Below are 18,596 nucleotides of genomic sequence, written 5' to 3'. Positions count from 1 at the left end.
TTAATAAAGTTATTATCCATTTGATTATTGCTGACTGTTTTTATCCCATTTGTTCGTATTGGTTTGCACCTCTAAAGAAAGTTGACATTTTTGCCTCTGTGGTTTTACTCTGGAATTAATTAACTCGAAATATATGTGAGTCTGTGTCCTTGTGGTAGGAACTCAATTAAATAAATACATCTTTTTCACTTTTTAGTGAGTGTTGACTCACCTGCAATGAAAAAAAAATGTAAAAACATGAAGAAAATAATTGGATGCAGTGAAAGAATTTACCAAAACATTTTCGTTTTTGTTTGCAGTGTTAATGACTATAATGTTTAAACGAACAAACATCTATTGACTCAAGATATTCAAGAAAGGGAACATCAAATGTCTTTACAATAAATAATATTTATTACTGCAGTTATCAATCTAAATTCAAGTGGAAAGCATTTCCAATATAGGCAAACTGTGGACAGTGCCATAGCCTTGATAGAATAGGTCTTTACGTTACTTTATTTTTCTTGCACTACACTATAGCAGAGCAGATAGCCTGACATTCATTTAAATACATTTATTTACAATAAAGCAAAATGTGAACTCCCTTAGCAAGAAGAAATGTAAACAGGGTTTGTTATCTAGTAAGCTCAGGAGAGTAGGTCCTCTCATCTAAAACAGAAAATGTGGAAAAGTTTCATCTTGCTTAAAATCTACATTCAGGATCTGAAGATGTACCCTGCTGAGAGTCCAAACTGGAGGGGGAAAAGTAGCAAATCCCACTGCCAAATGTTCCAGAGCACTTCTCTTAGTTTTGCAGCCATGGGCTCCAAAGTCACTGTGTGACGGTGGGCTAGATGCAGTTCAGAAACTGTCCAACAGGAGGGGCTGGTCTGACATAGCAGGAGGAAGGGATGAGAGTCCAGTACATGCAGGAAACCCGGCACTCTCCCTCTGCTGTGCTGTGAAAACCAAAGACCTGCTGACTACCTGGAAATAAGAGACACTCGTGTAAAGCTTACAAACACAGAGAAACATGACAAACAAACAGCTTTATTTACATTTTTTGGGATTGCAGTTTGAATACATTTTGCTGACATTGTACTGAATATACACGGCATTCCTCCACTGTGGCAGAAAACTGCTTTTAATGTCATCTTTTGAGCAATACCCTGAACAGCAGTTTAGTAACTTCACTCTGTAATAAATTCATATGTCCTGGGTTTTAGTCCAGTAACAGGAAATGCTTATTAAAACTACTAGAGGTAAAAGTGACTATAACATTTATTAAACACAAAAACCTTTATTTCCTGGTCATAGATATTACATGAGCTTTTGAATTTCTGTGGATAGACTGGGTAGAGAGAAAAAACATAAACCAGGCTTTCAATCAGTTCACATTTTTAGTCAGGACTAAACATTAGCACAATTTGCTTGCTTGCTAGAGTACATACAATACTGTAACAGCTGTTCTGGTGGACTGAAATTCATAGTCCCCATATGCAGATGTTAGTTGTGAGCAAATGGCAACTACCAGAGCTGAAAACGGAAGCTAATGCATTAGTGCCAAATACTGCATTTCCTCAAGACTGTCTCCAAAGACTCTCTTGGTAAAACTTCATAGCAGAAACAGGGATGTTTACACCCTTATTCAAAAAAGGCTTTTGGTCTCTATAGCTGATTCACACCAGTAAGTATTAAAAACTCAGACTTTTTAAACTTTTAAAACTTAGCAGTAAAAATCTTTAAAAGGTAGTAAAGCAGTAAATGCCACTACAAACGAGTGTAACCTCTCTATGTTACTTGGGAGACACTCATGCCTGCATATGGCGCCCATACACTTTATGGTATTCTAGTTTTAGGCACACCGCTGTCTGTCCAAATACGCCTAATACTGGCTAAAAGAACAGCAGTGGCCAAATTGATAAATTTAAACCATCAACATGAGTCTTCACCAGTGTACTGGTGTAACGCATGACAAAGTAAGCAAGTAACGTGATTAATCACATTATATTTGTCAGTAATACTGTAATGTAATATGTTAATATGGTACTAAATTCAGTAATTACATTGCAGTTATAATTATCTGTTTACTTCTGTTACGAAGGTTCTTCAGCGGCAGAAATAAGCAAAAACACATCAAACGCTTTTTTTGTCTTCTTGTGCACTTGCACTATAATCAGATGAATTCGGGTAAAGTGGTGAATCGGTACTATGTGCATCACTTTTATTTCACAAAAGGATGAGAACGTGACGGTAAAGTGGAACTACTACTGCATGCAGGAAAGAAATAGCCACATTTTACTGATAGCGCAACTTTATTTTTTGCATGTGTCTGCACAGACAGCATGCTAACGCAAAGCTAGCCAAAACCCAGAGTGATTTTCTAGCTGAGTATATGCCGACCCCAACCCAGCAACCAAACACTGATCTTTAATAGGCCTGATCTTCACTTAGATATCTGATGAGCAGTCAGGCTTGAAGCCTCTGTTTCCACCTGTTCATGCCACTAAAGCAGAATCACTGCAGCAGCCCCTTTGAGGTTTCTTTGCTTTGTGTTCATATGCAACTACTAAAAGAAAGATTGTAGGCCTGTCCTCATTAGGATAGGGATTTGGGCTGATGTGTGGGACTGTAGCCTCAGGTTTGTTAAATAGTAATTACATGACACTGTGTTTCAGGTCATTTTACAGAGTAACTGGACCCCAACGCATTCACAAACAAATGGATGACATCATGGTAGCCATTTTTTGATATACAGTCCATTTTGAACTAGATTTTTAATGTAATTTAGTTACTGGTATAGTGTACTTACCCCCCTCCTCCTCCTCACTAAAGGGAGTTTAATAAACAGTACAAGTGTTTCATGGACATGAAGAAAATCTCTCTGCATGTACCTGTTGGTGTGTTCAGGGCCATTCTTTATGGTGGACCCTGTCTTTCTTCTTCTTCTCGTTTTTCTCCTTTTGCAGTCTCTCCAGCTCAGCCTCATACATCATCTCCTGGATCAGGTATTTCTCCCTGCGCATTCTGTCTCGCAGGTCCTTGGGAAGGTCGGGGATCAGGTACGCGATCAGAGTCTTGATGGCAAAGACCATATGCTACAAAAACACAAAACTTTATCAGAAATCCCAGACCTATACCTCCACTATGCTAAGCACTTTGACGTGATAAGATGCGGTAATGCTTTTCTTCTTTTACGGGAGGTTTGATTGTTATGTCCTAACAGAAAAGACTGGCTCTTTATCAGTTAAATGCTTCACAAACCAAAGCATAACAAATGATTTGAAAGATGGTAAAAATTTTGGAGTGACACATTTATTTGAGCCTCTTCTCTGATAAATACACTGTACCCGAGCAGCTCTAATCTGGATTTATGAAATGCTTTTTTTACACCTCCTAAATCTGGATTAGTTGCAATGTTACTTAGAGCGTGTGAGCTAAAATAGAAGAGTGCACTCATCCAGCTGCTGAAAGCTGGAATAGGTCGATCAGAATGCCAAACACAGGAAGCAGAACATGTTTTTTTTAAATTGCATGACTCTATTTTGGTCACAGCAACGTTAGAACGTGACTGGGCTTCTGTGGCTGCACTTTTTATGCACTTCTTCAAATCTTTAGTCTCTAAACGATTTGAGTTGATGGGTCATGGTTAAAAATATTCACTAGACCCATGTCTCTATTAGGCTTTATTAGATTAGAGAAAAATATTGAGAAAAACATTGAGAAAAACACAGTTCTATGAAAATGCATTTAACCCCTTCATAATTTCTTACTTTTTTGCATATTTGTAACACTTGCATGTTTCAGATCATTAAACACTTTTATTATTATTCAAAAGTAACCCCAGTAAATACAAACTGCAATTTTAAATTATTATTAAGGGGAAAACAATCCATCTAAACGTGACTGGTTGTGCCGCCCTTGGTAGCAAGAATTGCAATCCAGTGTGACAATTGGCAATGAGTCTTTCACTTCACTGTGGAGAAATTTTTTCTTTGCAAAACTGTTTTAATTTAGCAACACTGGAGGGATTTCAGACATGAACGGATCAAAGATTTAAGTTCAGACTTGGAATAGTCACTCCAAAACCTGAAGTTTTGTTATTTTTAGCCATTCAGAGGTGGACCATCACACTGTTACCACCATGTCTGCCTGCTTGAATGATGTTGTGTAGTTTTATGGCAGATGTAAGATAGTTTTTAGCAATTGTGAAACGAGCCTTTATGTTCTTTATGGTCAGCAGTGGCTTTCTCCTTCAACTCTCCCATGGTGCCATTGTTGCCCAGTGTCTTTCATATTTTTGAGCTATGACCTTTAACCTTTAGGGACAATTTACACCTGCAGTTCTTTTGTAACCTCCTTGATGAGTTGCTGATGCACTCTTAGAGAAATTTTGGAAGGGTGGACTTTCCTGTGAATGCTCCAAGTTTTCTCCATTTGTAAATAATGACCTCACTCAGCCTTAGAAATGCCTTTGTAACCCCTCCACCCTGGTGTCAATGACTTTGTTTCTTATCTGTTCTCTCAGATCTTCTTGAGTTTCTTTAGATCGTGTCATGATGTTCTTCTTTTTGAGATCTTTTAGACCTCTTCAGCTTCTCAGACAGGTTCTATTTAAGTGATTTCTTGATTCAACAGGTCTTCCTGCGTGTGGCTCGTACTCTAAAACTCAGTTATCCAAAAAATTTGGTTTACAACAACTAATTCACCTAGACTAAGGTCGAGGTAAGATTTAATAGCTTTTTGATCAATTAAATCAATATTTAAAAAATGAATTTTCCATTTACTCTTTTTATCTTTCTATAAAATTAGAATTAGTTTGAAGGGGGAAGGAAGGGAGTCAAGTACTTTTTCACAGCACTGTTGGTGGGTCCTGATAAATAAGAGAGAAAGGTGAAAACCTGCCGACAAAATAATAAGAAGGAATCTAATTCCAAAGGCAGCCTGCAGCCTGCTGTCATTTGTCAGTGACTACAAAAGACTGACCTCAAAAACAATGATGAAGGCCAGCCGGGCTGCCAGGACGTGCCAGAACTGCAGAGTGTAAGAGTAAGGCTCGGCAGAATCTGGAGGCTCCCTGTAGTCACGATACCTAAAAGGGGAGGGGGAAAAAGACAAAGGTCAAAGTTCATCCTACAGAAACATTGATGACTCATTTACTCATATTCGTGAGCAGGAAAATTGGGATGCTGGCAGCAACTGGCACGTTTCCAAAATGATGTTCTGTAACTTTAGTCCAATGTGGATCCCAGTAAGATCACTCAGTTAATAGAATCATGAATACAGTAGTGGATTATCTTATGGTTGATCCTGTGCTTTTAGCTGAAGCCTTTTTAAAATAAACAAACTTCTGTTTGCACACATTGTTTCTGTTTTCTACATACAGCTGCCTCAAAATAACAGCTTTTCACTTCTCACACCACCTGCAGTACTTCACGGCTTCTCCAAACAGCTCCGAGCCATTCGTCCTGGGGTGCGACCTCCTCTCAAAATCTGACACCCGGAAAACTGAGAGACTGGCGTTGACATAACCCATCATGCACCTGCGGCACATATGGGAAATGATTTTACCAACTGCAGCATTCAGCAACACAGAATTAAAGCAAAAACTGTAAAATCATCCCTCACCCCTCCCCTGCTCGGCCCTGACCAGCACAGGGACCATACTTGTAGGCGTAAACAAGGCGAGGGATGAAGTCCGAGGTAACGGCGATCACAAAGGCGTTGGTGATGACGGACAAGATGCCGATGCCCTCCAAAATGCCATACCAGATCCCTGCCAATAAAGAATGATTTCAAAGACACCCCACAAACAGGAAAGTGTTTCTGTAATAAAGGAACGTACTGCATTTTACTCTTTACCTATGTCTTTGGCTTGTGATGGCAGAGGGCGTCGCCACTGTGTGACAAACTTGTAAGCGTCTAAACGGATCTCGATGATGTTGTTGATCAGTGCCAAGAGAGGGGCCAGAGGGAAAGCTGCCACGAAGATGGTGGTAAAGCCAAACTGTAAAACTGAAACAAACAGCGGAAGACTTCAGAGGCCTGCACTACAGCCGGCCACAGCAGATGGCTGCTGTTTGAGGTTTCTTCCTGTTAAAGGAGAGGTTTTCCTTCCCACTGTTGCCAAGTGCTTGCACATACAGATATCTACTCATGCACAAATATGAAGGAATGATACTGTTGACCCTAACCTTTATTTATCGAGTTGAAAACCAGTGTTGTGAGAAGGTTTTGGCTGATTGTGGTTATTAGGTTTAATGAAGCCAGACTGTATAAAGGTATACAGTCTGGGGCAAGGGCAGGGATAGCTCAGTAGGAAGAGTGGTCGCCCCATGATCGGAAGGTCGGGGGTTCGAATCCACTGAACGGCTACCCTGAGGTACCCCTGAGCAAGGTACCGTCCCTACTCACTGCTCCCCGGGCGCCTGCTTAGTGGCTGCCCACTGCTTCACTGAGTGAATGGGTCAAATGCAGAGAAAAACCAGTAGCTACCTTGAACTCGGTTTTTCTTACATGCCTGACGTCCAACATCTCCTTTAGATGTTCATCGTGTTTTCAAACTGTTGTTTTTAGACTGGAATGCAAGAATTTAGAGTCATGTTACTGGCCGCTACATGAATGTAAGGCAGTAGTTTCTGTCCTGTTCAGCTCTTTATGACTTGAAGCAAGTGTATAGTGGATTTATTTGAGTGGTTTCAAATCTGGGAATGGGTGAACTTAAAAACTGTAGGATGAAAATCCAAAACAATGATCAAAAACATCAAATGCACCTTAAAGCTCCTTAAAGCACGTGGAAAGGCTTCTAGCTCTAATTCAATATAGTGCAGTGTCAGAATTACATAACATGGATTGAAGCTTCTGGGACACAAGATAAAAAAAATTATTTAGATAAATTCTGAAGATTAAACTGTAGAGTGCATTTTAGGATAACCTTAAAATACAAAACCGATATCAAAGGTTACCAGCAAAGCTTATTTCATTCATTTTGTGCTTGCATCCAACATACTCATCTCCAGGTATTCATCAAACAGTCCGTAGGCATTCATTGGCTGCAGGTTAAAATCCCTCTCCCACTGTGGGAAGCCGGCTTTTGCATTTTGGCCGTGTTCTCTCCTCAGCCTCCGCCGCGTCCACCAGTTCTGCATCAGTCTGAAGAAATAAAAACAACTGGGCATGATCTTCTTGTGTAACTACAGTAAGTCCAGGTGCTCCGGAACACGAGAGACTGCTGTTTTCAAGTGAATTTAAAAGCTCTCCAGATCTGTAAACACAGTAAATGTAACCATATGGTAACTGGAGCTGCACACAAACACACTTGAGTAACATGGGAATGCCATTAGCTAGGTACATGACCATAAGTAAGTACTGGCCAAATGCTTGATTTAAAAATAAATAAATGAATTAATTTATAAAAAGCGTAAAAGAGAAAAACACTTTATCAGGGAAAGATCGAAGTGTGGGCAAAAAAACTAAAACAAAAAAACAAACAACTACAAACAAAATGGGAGTGAGACCAGTTTTGCAGTAGATGATGAATCACAAGGTTAGAAAAGCAGGATATCTATTATGAGATAGTTTTGCCAACAATAAAGCTGCGATTTTGAGTTCCAGTCCCGTTTTGAGAGTCCTGCATTTTTGGTCCTTTTTCTTGCCTGCCTGCCTGCCACACAGCCAACCATGACAGACACTGCCGTTTCTTGACCAACATAGACTGTATATAAAAGATGAATGTATCCACTGTGACGTACCCAGCTGTGAACAACAGTTCTGAAATTGAATGTTTGACAGTTTTGCCATAACTGTGTTTTGTTTGTTTGTTCGTTTGTTTTTCTTCAAATTTTCAGATTACTAAGAGTTAGAGAGTCATCAGCTAATGCTAGCACTGGCTAGCAAAATGCATTTGCAATTCAGCATTAAATAAAATGGGATAGAATTATATATTATTGTATGTTACTCCATATGCATACACGTAAGAGGTCACCATAGTAACTAGCGCCATATATTTTAAATTTTACACCAGATGCTGCTTTTTGTCTAAACACATAACAGGTTTATATTATTTTAAGGTTACAGTGGCAAACGGAACTCACGGGTAGCCGAGCTCCATAAAGTTGTTCCACGTCTGTTTTAGCACCATGATGATTCCCATCTGCATACAGAGGTCAATGAGACAGCCACTAGGATGGCACTGAGGAGACAAGAAAGAGATAGCATGAAATCAAACTTTAGTTTTTGCCAACATGGTGTTTTAAAGTGTAAACAAAACAGTTTCATTTTCAAGAAGGAATCCAGGATAGCTAGAACTAATCACTGATACAGGCATGAGTCTTCCAGGTTTTGTAAGCATCACTTGCTGGAAAACACCCACTGCAGCAATGCAAATGCAGTTTATTTCGGAAAAGCTATAGTCACAACCTGTAATTATTTTTCATACACTTATGATTATGATTTATGCCTGCAACCTTTAGCAGCTTTTTAAATGTGCAGTCAAGGCAGTAATGTCTTTCAGGACAGTAATGGTTCTGCATGGGAATAAAAGGCTGACTGAGGCTACACTTGTACTGTACATGTCACATTATAGAGACTTTTTCCATTCTGCTGCTGAGGGAAAACAATTGGGAAAACATTAGCTCAGCACCTAAAAGCGTTGGCTCAGGCCTTTTGTCCCCTTAGACCACTCCACTGTATTATTTCCCTGCATGTTCCCAGAAGTACCACTTACTAATGATGGGGGTTAAATGCCTGGTGGTTAGCCATACAGTAATAGCTTAATGCCCAATTTAGAAACATGTCAATCCATAATGCCTTGCGATTATTCCCCACTGGGAAAAGGAAAGTCATTACTCACTTCTTCCAGTTTCCAGCGATTTATGAGACGCAGATATGCACCAGGTCGGCCTGTGAATCTGTCAACCAAGGGTCGAAAAAAACAACAGGAGTAAGGAGAGTAAAAAGGCACACAATTAGAGCTACATGTTTAGCGTCACTATAAGCTACATTAAGCCCACTTGACTTTAATATCACAGTAAAATATACAGCCACCTTGCTAAACAAGGCAACTAGCCAGTGTAAGAATAAGCTAATAGGAACTCAGCTACGTATATTTGTGTGAAACTGGTTACATGATTCAACTATTACTGCTTGTGTCCTGTATTTGTGAATTGCCTGTGACTTACTGACCTTCCCAAGAAGAAGGCGATGTAGAAAGTTGAACTGTTAAGATTGACAAACTGAAAAAGGAACATCTTGAAAGTAAAGCTGTTCTCCCACTCGGACTCTGTCCTTGGTTGCTCTGTGGTTAAACAGAAAGAAGGAGTTCATTTTAGGAATATTGTAACATTATGCGTACAAAAAGAAATGCAGAGTAGTGGGCAGCATTTAGGCCTTGAGATTATTATAAGATTATCTTATTTTAAGTTGTGTGTCACCAGCTTACCTAAGTTGGTAAGAAGCAGAGCAACTTTTTCATAAAGCTGTAAAAAAGGTGAAATTAAATGTATTTGTCAGGGCTTTACATTTAAATTCGATTACAGTAAATTTATTGTCTAAAAATTGTGTTAAAAGCATTAGAAAAAAACAAAATAATGCCCAATCTTCTATGTATCTGTGTAACTATTCATACAATGCATGTATTAGCCGTTACATTTAGAACACTATTTAATGTATTAACTATTTCGTCATTGCTCTACTTCTGCACAGTGCAGTCGACAAACAGCAGAAACTTACCACGTTAAGGAGCATGATGATGCAAAAGTTGATGCAGACTGCCGTGCCCGTGGTCGCCACCTGAGAGTTGTTCCTGATGAGAGCCCAGCCGAAGGCAGCGAAGGTACTGACAGTGATAACTCGGTAAATGACGATGCCGAACACGGCGGCAATCACCACCAATATCTGTGACGTGACAGTGACAAGAAAAAGAGAACATTTCAACTGTAAATACTTATGTATGTATATATGATAACTGAATACTTTAGTCTATAAACTGAGAGGTCTAGTATTAGATGGAACAATGGAAATTGTAATTGCAGACAAAAAGCAGTTGGCACATTTAGTAACACATCTTTTACTTAATGCTCACTTGCTCCAGAAACTCACCATAAAGAATATTCCAGATGTGGAAACGATGAGGCGACTGTATTTATCAGAGAAGGCCTGGTAAGGCTCAGGTTTTCCAGATATAGGGTTCATCCTCTCCTTCTTTGAGTATTTGGCCTCAAACTGCGGGCGTATTTCTTCCTGAAAGATAACAGACTACACATATGAGCATAAACTGTAGTAAGAAAGAACACGTTTAGCTACTAGTTAGCAGCCATTTCTGCTGAGAAGTTTTTCACATGATTGGATAGTTGAGGGTGCAAGTCACAGGCAGTTCACAGATAAAGTAACTATAGCATTGAGGTACGTATTAACACAATCTTCACAGAAGTGGAAAGCGTAAGGTCACTCCTTGTGATGCAACAGCTCAGACTTGGACTTCAGTTAGCGGGATAAATGGCATGACATGTCAATGCAATTAGAAAAAGACTGAACAACTATAACGTTTTTGAAAGGGATACCACAGAGAAAGCTTCTTCTCTCAAAAAAGAACATGGATAGGATTGTGTGAAAAACAAACCCAGGGTGTCAGCACAAATATTTAATACAAACTGTAAAGCACAGATATGGGTATCATGGGATGTACCACCAACAGATAGAGGGAGTCTCTGATGTTAAGAAATCCTACCAGTGGCTAGAAAAGGCCACAGAGGTTCTGATCATGGCAGCACAAGAACCGGCCTTAAGCACCAGATCTATTTGGGCAAGAGTCTACCACAGCCAACAGGACTCAAACTGCAGGCTGTGTCCAAAGGTGCCTGACACATGGTATCAGGATATAATATCCAAGCTGGGACAGTGTAGAGGCACAACCAAGTGGCTGCAAACCACCCTTATGTCCTCGAGCTTTGACCAAAAGCCTGTCTTCTCATGTTACGTACAAAGCAGATTGAAATTCTGAATCACATTTACATCAAAAGAAGAGCAGCTTTTCAAAGACCGCATTCACTATCTATTATGTGATTGACAGATGATGGTTGGAGGTTGATACACAAGACAGGAGAGAACATAAAAACCCACAGAAATTACATTATGACAGCTGTGTGGGTCTTTAGTTTGTTTGAGCTTTCATTGTAGAGCTGCAGATTTTCAGTGACTCATAAAATGAACTGAGACAGACTTGACGTAGGCTCTCAGTACAACATCTCCACCTTTTTAAGTATATGCTTTGAGATTGACATGGACTGAAAAGGGTGTGAGTAGGCCAACATTTCTCCAGGGAAGAAGTGCTTGTTCAAGAAAAAAAGAAATAACTAGAAATAGAATTGACTATCTTTTCCCTCCTAATTTCTTTTCATACTATTTATTTATGTTAAAGGGAGCAGATAAGCCACAGCTACAGGTACTTTACCTCCTCTTCTTCCCAGTCAATGAGGTCCCAGTCATATGCGAGGACAGCTCTCCGTCTCTTCCAGAACTCCAGGAAGACCGTTGCTGGAAGACATGAACGAAAAAGTTTGCATTGTGTCACTCCTAAACAGTCCCCAGGATGGGATTACATGGCTCCTACCAAGCACTAATCAACTTTCTATTAAATTTCTTCTGTTAGATGCTTCTTCTGTCATTATGTCTACAATATTGATGATCCCGTCAAGTTTTTGGAGATAACATGCTTCAAATTTAGACGTACAAGACTTAATAATGAAGAAATGGTCACAATCTTTAAATATTGGCCTGATATTAATCAACAAGTCAGATACTTGTACTAAAAAGCAAAGTGCATTGGTCAGAAAGCTAAGTCGAGCTTAAAGTAAGAGTTTTCTGTTAAACACGTGTTTACAAAGCAAGTTCAATACTGAGGGCATTTTTCCTGTATCTGGATTCACTAACCCTAAACCTGATGATCAGAAAAACCTTAGACCCTCCTACCATCCGTGCTTAGAAGACCAACGGATCTTTCAGGATTGGTAATGTTATTTTCCAGAGAACTGGTGGTGATTTCATATCTGCACATATTATTCCAATAATATGCTCCATATGTGTTATTGTCTGGACCCCAGTTTCTTGTATGCATACACATACTTGGCCAGTAAAGCGCCACTTTCAAGACACAGACATGGCTCGATAACCCATGAGTGTAGTACACCCCTCAGATTCATCTTGTAGTTTTGGACTGCAACAACTTCGCTTGCTTAAAGCATGCTAGCAAGAATTGTGTCAGGTTTCTGACCCAGCGTTTTCAGTTTATTCTGTATTTTTGAGTTTCTTATGGAAGGTTTGTGATTATAAGTTCTTGTGTTAGTCTTTTTTAGGATCTAGTGGAGTTTTAGTTTAGTCATTACTATCATCTGTCTCCTTGGTTTTTGTGTCTTGTTTCTTGTCTAGTCTGTCATGTCATTGTCAAGCTTGTGTTGTCATGTCTCTCCATGTTTAAAAAACCATGGAATATTGAACAAAAAAAATCTGCGAAACAACAAGGCTGCGAAGGGTGAAGCGTGTTATAGCGAGGGACCACTGTATATATGTAATTTGACCAACTGTTTATATAAAATAGGCACAAAAGATGGAACATTTCAGCTTTTACTTGTTTAAATTTTAAAACATCACTAAATAAAAATAACTTGCATCACTCTCTGGGTGAGAGAATAGTGTTTTGGCACTTATTTTCTACACCACAGATTTTTATATTGTGCACTATTAAGTTAATCCTAACTGCAGAGTGGTAAATAGTGAGAGGTTGATATGATGCCTGTGTTATCCAACTGTGTTGAAGATGTCACGTGTCAAAGTGCTTTCTGATTCCAGTGTTTACAATGCACGACAACTCAGAAACAGTGCTGAGCCATGGAAGTTAGATCCTGCCGAACAAAGTCCTCCGGATAGCTTACTTATTGCAGACGCTGCTCAGATCAGAGGCCTTCATCCTCAGTGTTTCAAACAAGCTCTTCATTTATTTTCTCTGTCATGCCCACATGCTGTCTGAAGCTGCATTAGAGAAAGGTATTTTCAGAGCGAACACTCAGCTGTATGAGGAAACAGCAGGGGAGAGAACTTCTGAGGAACCTTAATGAGGGGATTTCAGTGGATTCTGTGCTGCAGTTGAACCCAAAAATTAATTCGGACAAGCGGCGAGAAGCAGTGGATGTAAGGTCGGTAAATTACTGCACTTTCTTTTAGACTTTTCTTTAAATAAAAATAGAAAACTGGGAATGTTTTTGCCATATTTGCAGACTTCAAACAGTGCTCTGACATGCCAGTGCAGCTGTGAAAACAGCTTTAGTATTCTACACTGGTTGCTAAACTTGGCAGGTGTTTCTATATGTGTAGTCCAATGTCTAATAAATGCAACTATGTGTATTCAGGAATTATCAATTATTATACAGGAATAAAAAAACTGTTATGTGGAGTTTAACTTTGTACTATTTAGAGTTCAGTTGGGCGCTTATTTGTTAATTACGTAAGAGCTGGTTAACTTTGTTAGTTGATAAGATAAGGAACTAGGATTGCAGATTTCATTGTAGAGTAAAAATGTTATAGCTCCCTATCAAGATCCCAGTGCCCTGTGCAACACTATATTATTAACAGTTTAAGTTTCAGTAAGTTGTTTACAGAGGTTGTCTGCAGAACTCTATTAAACTTAAAACTCTTTAGTAGCAAGGAATGCCCTCTATCTATCTATCCATCCATACTAAGTGGGTGACTGTTATTATATACTCTACTGAAAAGTGAATTATTTAAAGTGCAGCAGTTTTTTCGAGGCTGCACAATCAAAGCTGCCTCTTTCTTCCTGCAGCACAGATTAAATATGCAAATTAAAGCACCCAAAAGATAATCAGCAGTGATCTCCAAAAGTTGATTCTGTTCATCTGGACTTAGCATTTTCAGTGGGAGAAACGTTTCGTCACTCATCCAAGTGACTTCTTCAGTCTCAGCTGACTGCAGGTTTCCCCAATCTTATAAACAGTACATTTGCATAATGACTGAAACCAGCCCACATCACAGCAGTGATGTTTAGCACCTTGCTGTCAAGAATGTCTCTGCCTGAACTGTACTATATAATCTTCAGCAACACTTTAACATTTTAAAGTAAGTCTTTAAACCTCATTTTTAATCGCTGTGTTGGACCATCACATTATTACTTCTCAGTTCAGCAGCATTAGAAAGTGCACCTAAGATCATCCTCAGAATCTTAAACAGATAAAAACATGCCACATGCAAATGTAATTTGAGGTGTTTACTGTCATCAGGCATTTTGTTTTCCCAGAGAGGAGCTTTTGATTTACAGGCATATTTTGTAGACAGCACAGCCCCACCAGGGGTGGGCGGCTCAGTCTAAATATCCATAGTATTGATACCAATGTTGGTATTGTTATCGTCTCGATACTAGCGAGACAGGATCAATGGTTTAGTTTGATTTTCTCCTCTAGGTTCATTACTTTGCTCAAACATTAATGAAAATGTCTGAATACAACGATCCTTTTGTGTTGACACTCAAGTCAAGTCGTTACATTCCAGGTCACCAAAAGTCCCAGTTTTAAAACGTGTAAAAACTGTGAAAGCTGCGTTTGGTTTTATTAAGTAACACAACAAAACACACTAATAGTAGAATTAAAATTTAAAGACATTTAGGTGTATTCCGATGAAGTATATTGATAATAGATACTTATAACAAATTGCTCTCCCCTAAATAAGCTGCTGTTATCCCAAAAAGTTCATTCAGTTTATCTGAACGTAGCGTTTTCAGAGGGGGAAACGTTTGATGTGTCAGGAATATCGGAACAGTTGAGACAAATTTTCTCGGTGCTGCGCTGCGACAAAAATTGGTCAACCGCAAGGATCGGGTCTCCCGACACAAACAATGTAATGTAGTGTACGCTGTTAAGTGCCAAGAGAATTGCTGTGATTTATACGTGGGGGAAACCAAACAATGGCTACGTTGTTTTCTCTCTCTGCTTTGGCCTCCCGTCCACACTGAGATGGCATTTTCACTCAAGGAAAACGCAGCGTTTTGAAAACGGTCTTGAAAACGCATACATTTGAAAACGGAGACTTTCGAAAACGATGACGCATTTTAGTCATGTGATGCAGTCATGTGAGCAAGTAAACTAAGATAGCGGAGGGCACTGTACAGCAGTTGTTTTGTTTGCGCTCAATTTTGACAGCCCTATTAAAGATTAATATCAGTCTGTACATGCACCAGATAGCTCTTCTTCAAATTCTTTAATTCTCACTCGGTTTTGCAACTTTGTACTTTTGTGTTACTCGTAGCAACAACTCCACCTCATTGTTAGTCCATTTAAAAAACTCTGTGCTTTTCCTCGACATTTTGCTGCATCGTTTCAAAGAGCCGAAAAGTAAATAAGCGGCAGACAGAAATGAGGCAGGTCGAATCGTCTTGCGTTTCACCCATGCGCAGTACTGGAACGTAAGCGTTTTCGGCTGTTTCAATGTGGACAACTCTGTGAAAACGACTGAAAACAATAGTGTGGACGCGGAGCGTTTTCAGAGGAAAACGTAGTTTTCAAATTTATCCGGGCTAAGCGGATGGCACAACACAGAAGAGCTAACTCATCAAGCCAGGACTCTACAATCTACTCACACCTACAGACCAGTGGACACTCTTTCAATCCTGGACAGGGAGGACTGCTGGTTTGATGCGGGGGAGTCAAGGAGGCCATTTACATGAAAAGGGTATCTAGGAGGGGCCTAAGGGTACATCTGTCGCCATCTTACTTTCCTGTGATTGCAGTCATTCCCCAACTCTCTGTGAATGGTACTCATGGCCACTGATCAATGGTCTTTGATCAGTGGTTGTTGATCAATGGTCATGACAATTTGCACATTAATGATCAAGGAACCGACCTCACAGCCCATTGTTCATTCAGTGGTGCTAGTTTCAGTCATTGTGCAAATGTACTGTTTATAAGGTTCTGCTGAGATTGAAGAAGTCACTTGGATGAGTGATGAAATGTTTCTCTAACTGGAAACGCTAAACGTCTGTGATAATGGTCCTGTATTTACGTGATAATGGATCAGTACCAAATGTCAGACACGACATCATCAGCACTATAAAAATCAGGAAATGGTTGGTCGATAGACAACAAGTTTGTTTCTACATAAAGGTGAGCATAAAAAAACACAATTGAAATCTTCAACATATTGCTAATAAGTCACTCTCACCCTGGTAATATACCAGGAAGGATGTGGCACTGAAGTTGTAGTTTACTTTGCATAAGAACTCCATGTGCTCAGTTTATTTTTTAACATTATGCAGAGTAGACAATAGCCATATATACAAATGACATATATGAAAACAGGAAAAAGAAACGGGACCTCATGTGGCACTCTTTCTGTCTATGGATCAAGTGGGATATCCATACTAAGAAAATCAAAGGAATCCTTTTTGATCACATCATGGCTTCCCAAGCAAGTTGTAGATTGCGTTCTAATGAATTTGAAAAGTTGAAAAGCCAGCGATTAGTTGAAAGGACATGGCAGCTTGCTGTAACGCTGGTCTGAGCTTTTACAAGCTGTAGAGTATTTGTTTGTTTCTGGCAAATTGAACTGAATGGATTCCTTTATTTAGCTATACACAGCTCACAAACACAAGTATCTCATCCACTGGAGCTTTTAATTTAACCTCTTTTCAATGAAAAGCTGAAAATGAAATTCCAAGCCCAGCTGATCAAACTCCAAATGCCTGTCCTTTTGCCTTCACAGCAAACCTCCTGGAGCAATAAGATCTGCCTGATGGGGCTCCTCCAGAACCAGAACCAGTCTCTGGTCTTGTCTCAACCAGAGGTCATCCACTTGGAGTCCACAGCACAACAATCAGCTGGTACTATAATATTTCCAATACACAGGGATTCTGATTCTGTACCTGAAATCCTTTAAAATCCTTAAATTTAGAAAAACTGTCTTGATTTTAAGTCAGGTTCAATTTATGATCCAACTGCAACTCACCACAACACCACCGTGTTAAAAAAAGGGATTTACACCGATCAGTATATTGGTTGAATATAGAAATTATGATTGCAATGAGAGGTCAAATGCACTGCAGCTTAAGAAAACAAATAGAAAAAAGAGATTTTGTTTGTACTGTTTTATTCAACCGTGCATTTGTACTCTTAGGCCACCATAGAAAACTAACAAAGTATCAATGATTTAGTGCCTCTTTGAACACTAAATGTAGGCATTATCTTTTAATTTATCCAATAATTAGTTCATGTTGAATGAAGCTACACCTCATTTTTCTGTACATTGTATTTATGAAAGTAATCAATGGTAATTCATAGTAATTATAAAGAAACAAAGGTCCAAGTTTTATTCCTGTTCTGTCAGTCTGATTTATTAAAACCTTTTTGTACCTCTTTCTTCCGTTTTACCCTCAACAGTAAACAACATTGTCATCGTGCTGTGTGTGTTGATCTTCATCCTCCAGCTGTGTTTAGCTCTGTTCTTCATGCTGAGATGTTGTAGGTATGACAACAGAATACGAGAGGCTCTCAAACAGCCGGCCGCTGTTAAAAAAATCCTTGGTGAGCATCTGTTGCTACTCTACTTTTTTGTTCTTCTTTTACATAGAAATTCGAATTAAACACAATTCAACAACATTTCTGATTATATACGGGAAGATCAATGTGCAGGAACACAAGTAAAGGAGTGTGGTTATTTTTAGACATCGAAATTTTTTGATATGTATCATTTTGAATTTAATCTTTTAGAAATTTGACTTTTGGGTAATTTTTCTCTTTTGTATGCATTTTTTCTGCTCCACCTTTCTGTGACTAAGGCATTTATAAAGAGTCCAGGGATCAACTTTATGATGCTGCTGGTTCTTCATCACCTGCCATGTCAGCAGTGGAGGAAAGTTATGAGGAGCCCACAGCTTCTTTGCGTGCACCGCACATATACTGGGACCTTGTTCAGTAGTCACGTGTCTAACAGTTCAACCAGGCTCTAAACAGTGTTAATGAAACTGTAAATGTCCGTTTAATCTATTAAATATGTAAAGTATGGAAATGTTTTGTTTTTAGAGTATTAAAGGAATACAAGCAACTGATGTTACTGTGTAATGTGAAAATCTTTGATATTGGAACAAAGATTCATTTTTGCTTCACCTCAGCTCTGTGTTGAGATGTTTTAGTGTCTTCAGCTATTGGCTGCTGATTCACTCATTTTCAGTCCAGTCCTTATACCTGATGATTTTTAGGGGAATTATCTTTTTTGTTCATTTCTGTATATTGATTTTCAGTTAATTTGATCATGTAAACAATATACAGAGAGTCATTTAGGGAAAAATAAAAAACAAATAAAGCAGAAATAATCTCCAGTATCTGTCCACCTAATTTGATCCTCTTTACATATCAAACAGGAGTGGGAACAAGTGCACGTTTATTTAATACTGAGGCTGAATGGAGCAAAAGACAGCCAACCTGAATATAGTTCAAGAAGCCTAATTTTCATGTTCCCTGCAAAATACAAATAAATGAGGGGTGGCTCAAGACTTTTGCACAGTAATCTCTATCTTTTAGAAAACATCAGAAGAGGTTATCAGTGCAGCAGCACAACACTGTACG

General features: G+C 39.1%; 1 protein-coding gene and 1 long non-coding RNA gene across 4 annotated transcripts in view; one reads left to right on the top strand and one right to left on the bottom strand.

The window, feature by feature from the left end:
- Positions 1–370: 370 nt before the first annotated feature.
- The window catches only part of LOC100700945 (anoctamin-4), a 50,193-nt gene continuing 31,967 nt past the window's right edge, over positions 371–18,596 (bottom strand). For all 3 annotated transcript variants that reach the window (XM_025899807.1, XM_005460439.4, XM_005460438.4), the window contains 14 exons: positions 11,429–11,511; positions 10,078–10,218; positions 9,709–9,873; positions 9,419–9,455; positions 9,163–9,274; positions 8,831–8,888; positions 8,073–8,170; positions 6,989–7,131; positions 5,842–5,994; positions 5,608–5,755; positions 5,403–5,522; positions 4,966–5,071; positions 2,874–3,077; positions 371–966 (listed from right to left, as the gene is read on the bottom strand). In XM_025899807.1, the coding sequence (XP_025755592.1) occupies positions 2,886–3,077; positions 4,966–5,071; positions 5,403–5,522; positions 5,608–5,755; positions 5,842–5,994; positions 6,989–7,131; positions 8,073–8,170; positions 8,831–8,888; positions 9,163–9,274; positions 9,419–9,455; positions 9,709–9,873; positions 10,078–10,218; positions 11,429–11,511 (1,556 nt within the window). In that variant the 3' untranslated portion in view covers positions 371–966; positions 2,874–2,885. The remainder of the gene's footprint in view (positions 967–2,873; positions 3,078–4,965; positions 5,072–5,402; positions 5,523–5,607; positions 5,756–5,841; positions 5,995–6,988; positions 7,132–8,072; positions 8,171–8,830; positions 8,889–9,162; positions 9,275–9,418; positions 9,456–9,708; positions 9,874–10,077; positions 10,219–11,428; positions 11,512–18,596) is intronic.
- On the top strand, positions 12,835–18,333 carry LOC100694002 (uncharacterized). The gene is made up of 4 exons (XR_002056971.2): positions 12,835–13,166; positions 16,738–16,855; positions 17,412–17,555; positions 17,810–18,333. It is a non-coding gene; the product is annotated as an uncharacterized LOC100694002 (long non-coding RNA).

Source organism: Oreochromis niloticus, linkage group LG17 (genome assembly GCF_001858045.2).
Source record: "Oreochromis niloticus isolate F11D_XX linkage group LG17, O_niloticus_UMD_NMBU, whole genome shotgun sequence".
NCBI lineage: Eukaryota > Metazoa > Chordata > Actinopteri > Cichliformes > Cichlidae > Oreochromis > Oreochromis niloticus.
Note: the sequence above shows the minus strand (reverse complement) of the source record. Positions and strands in the feature narration are given on the sequence as shown.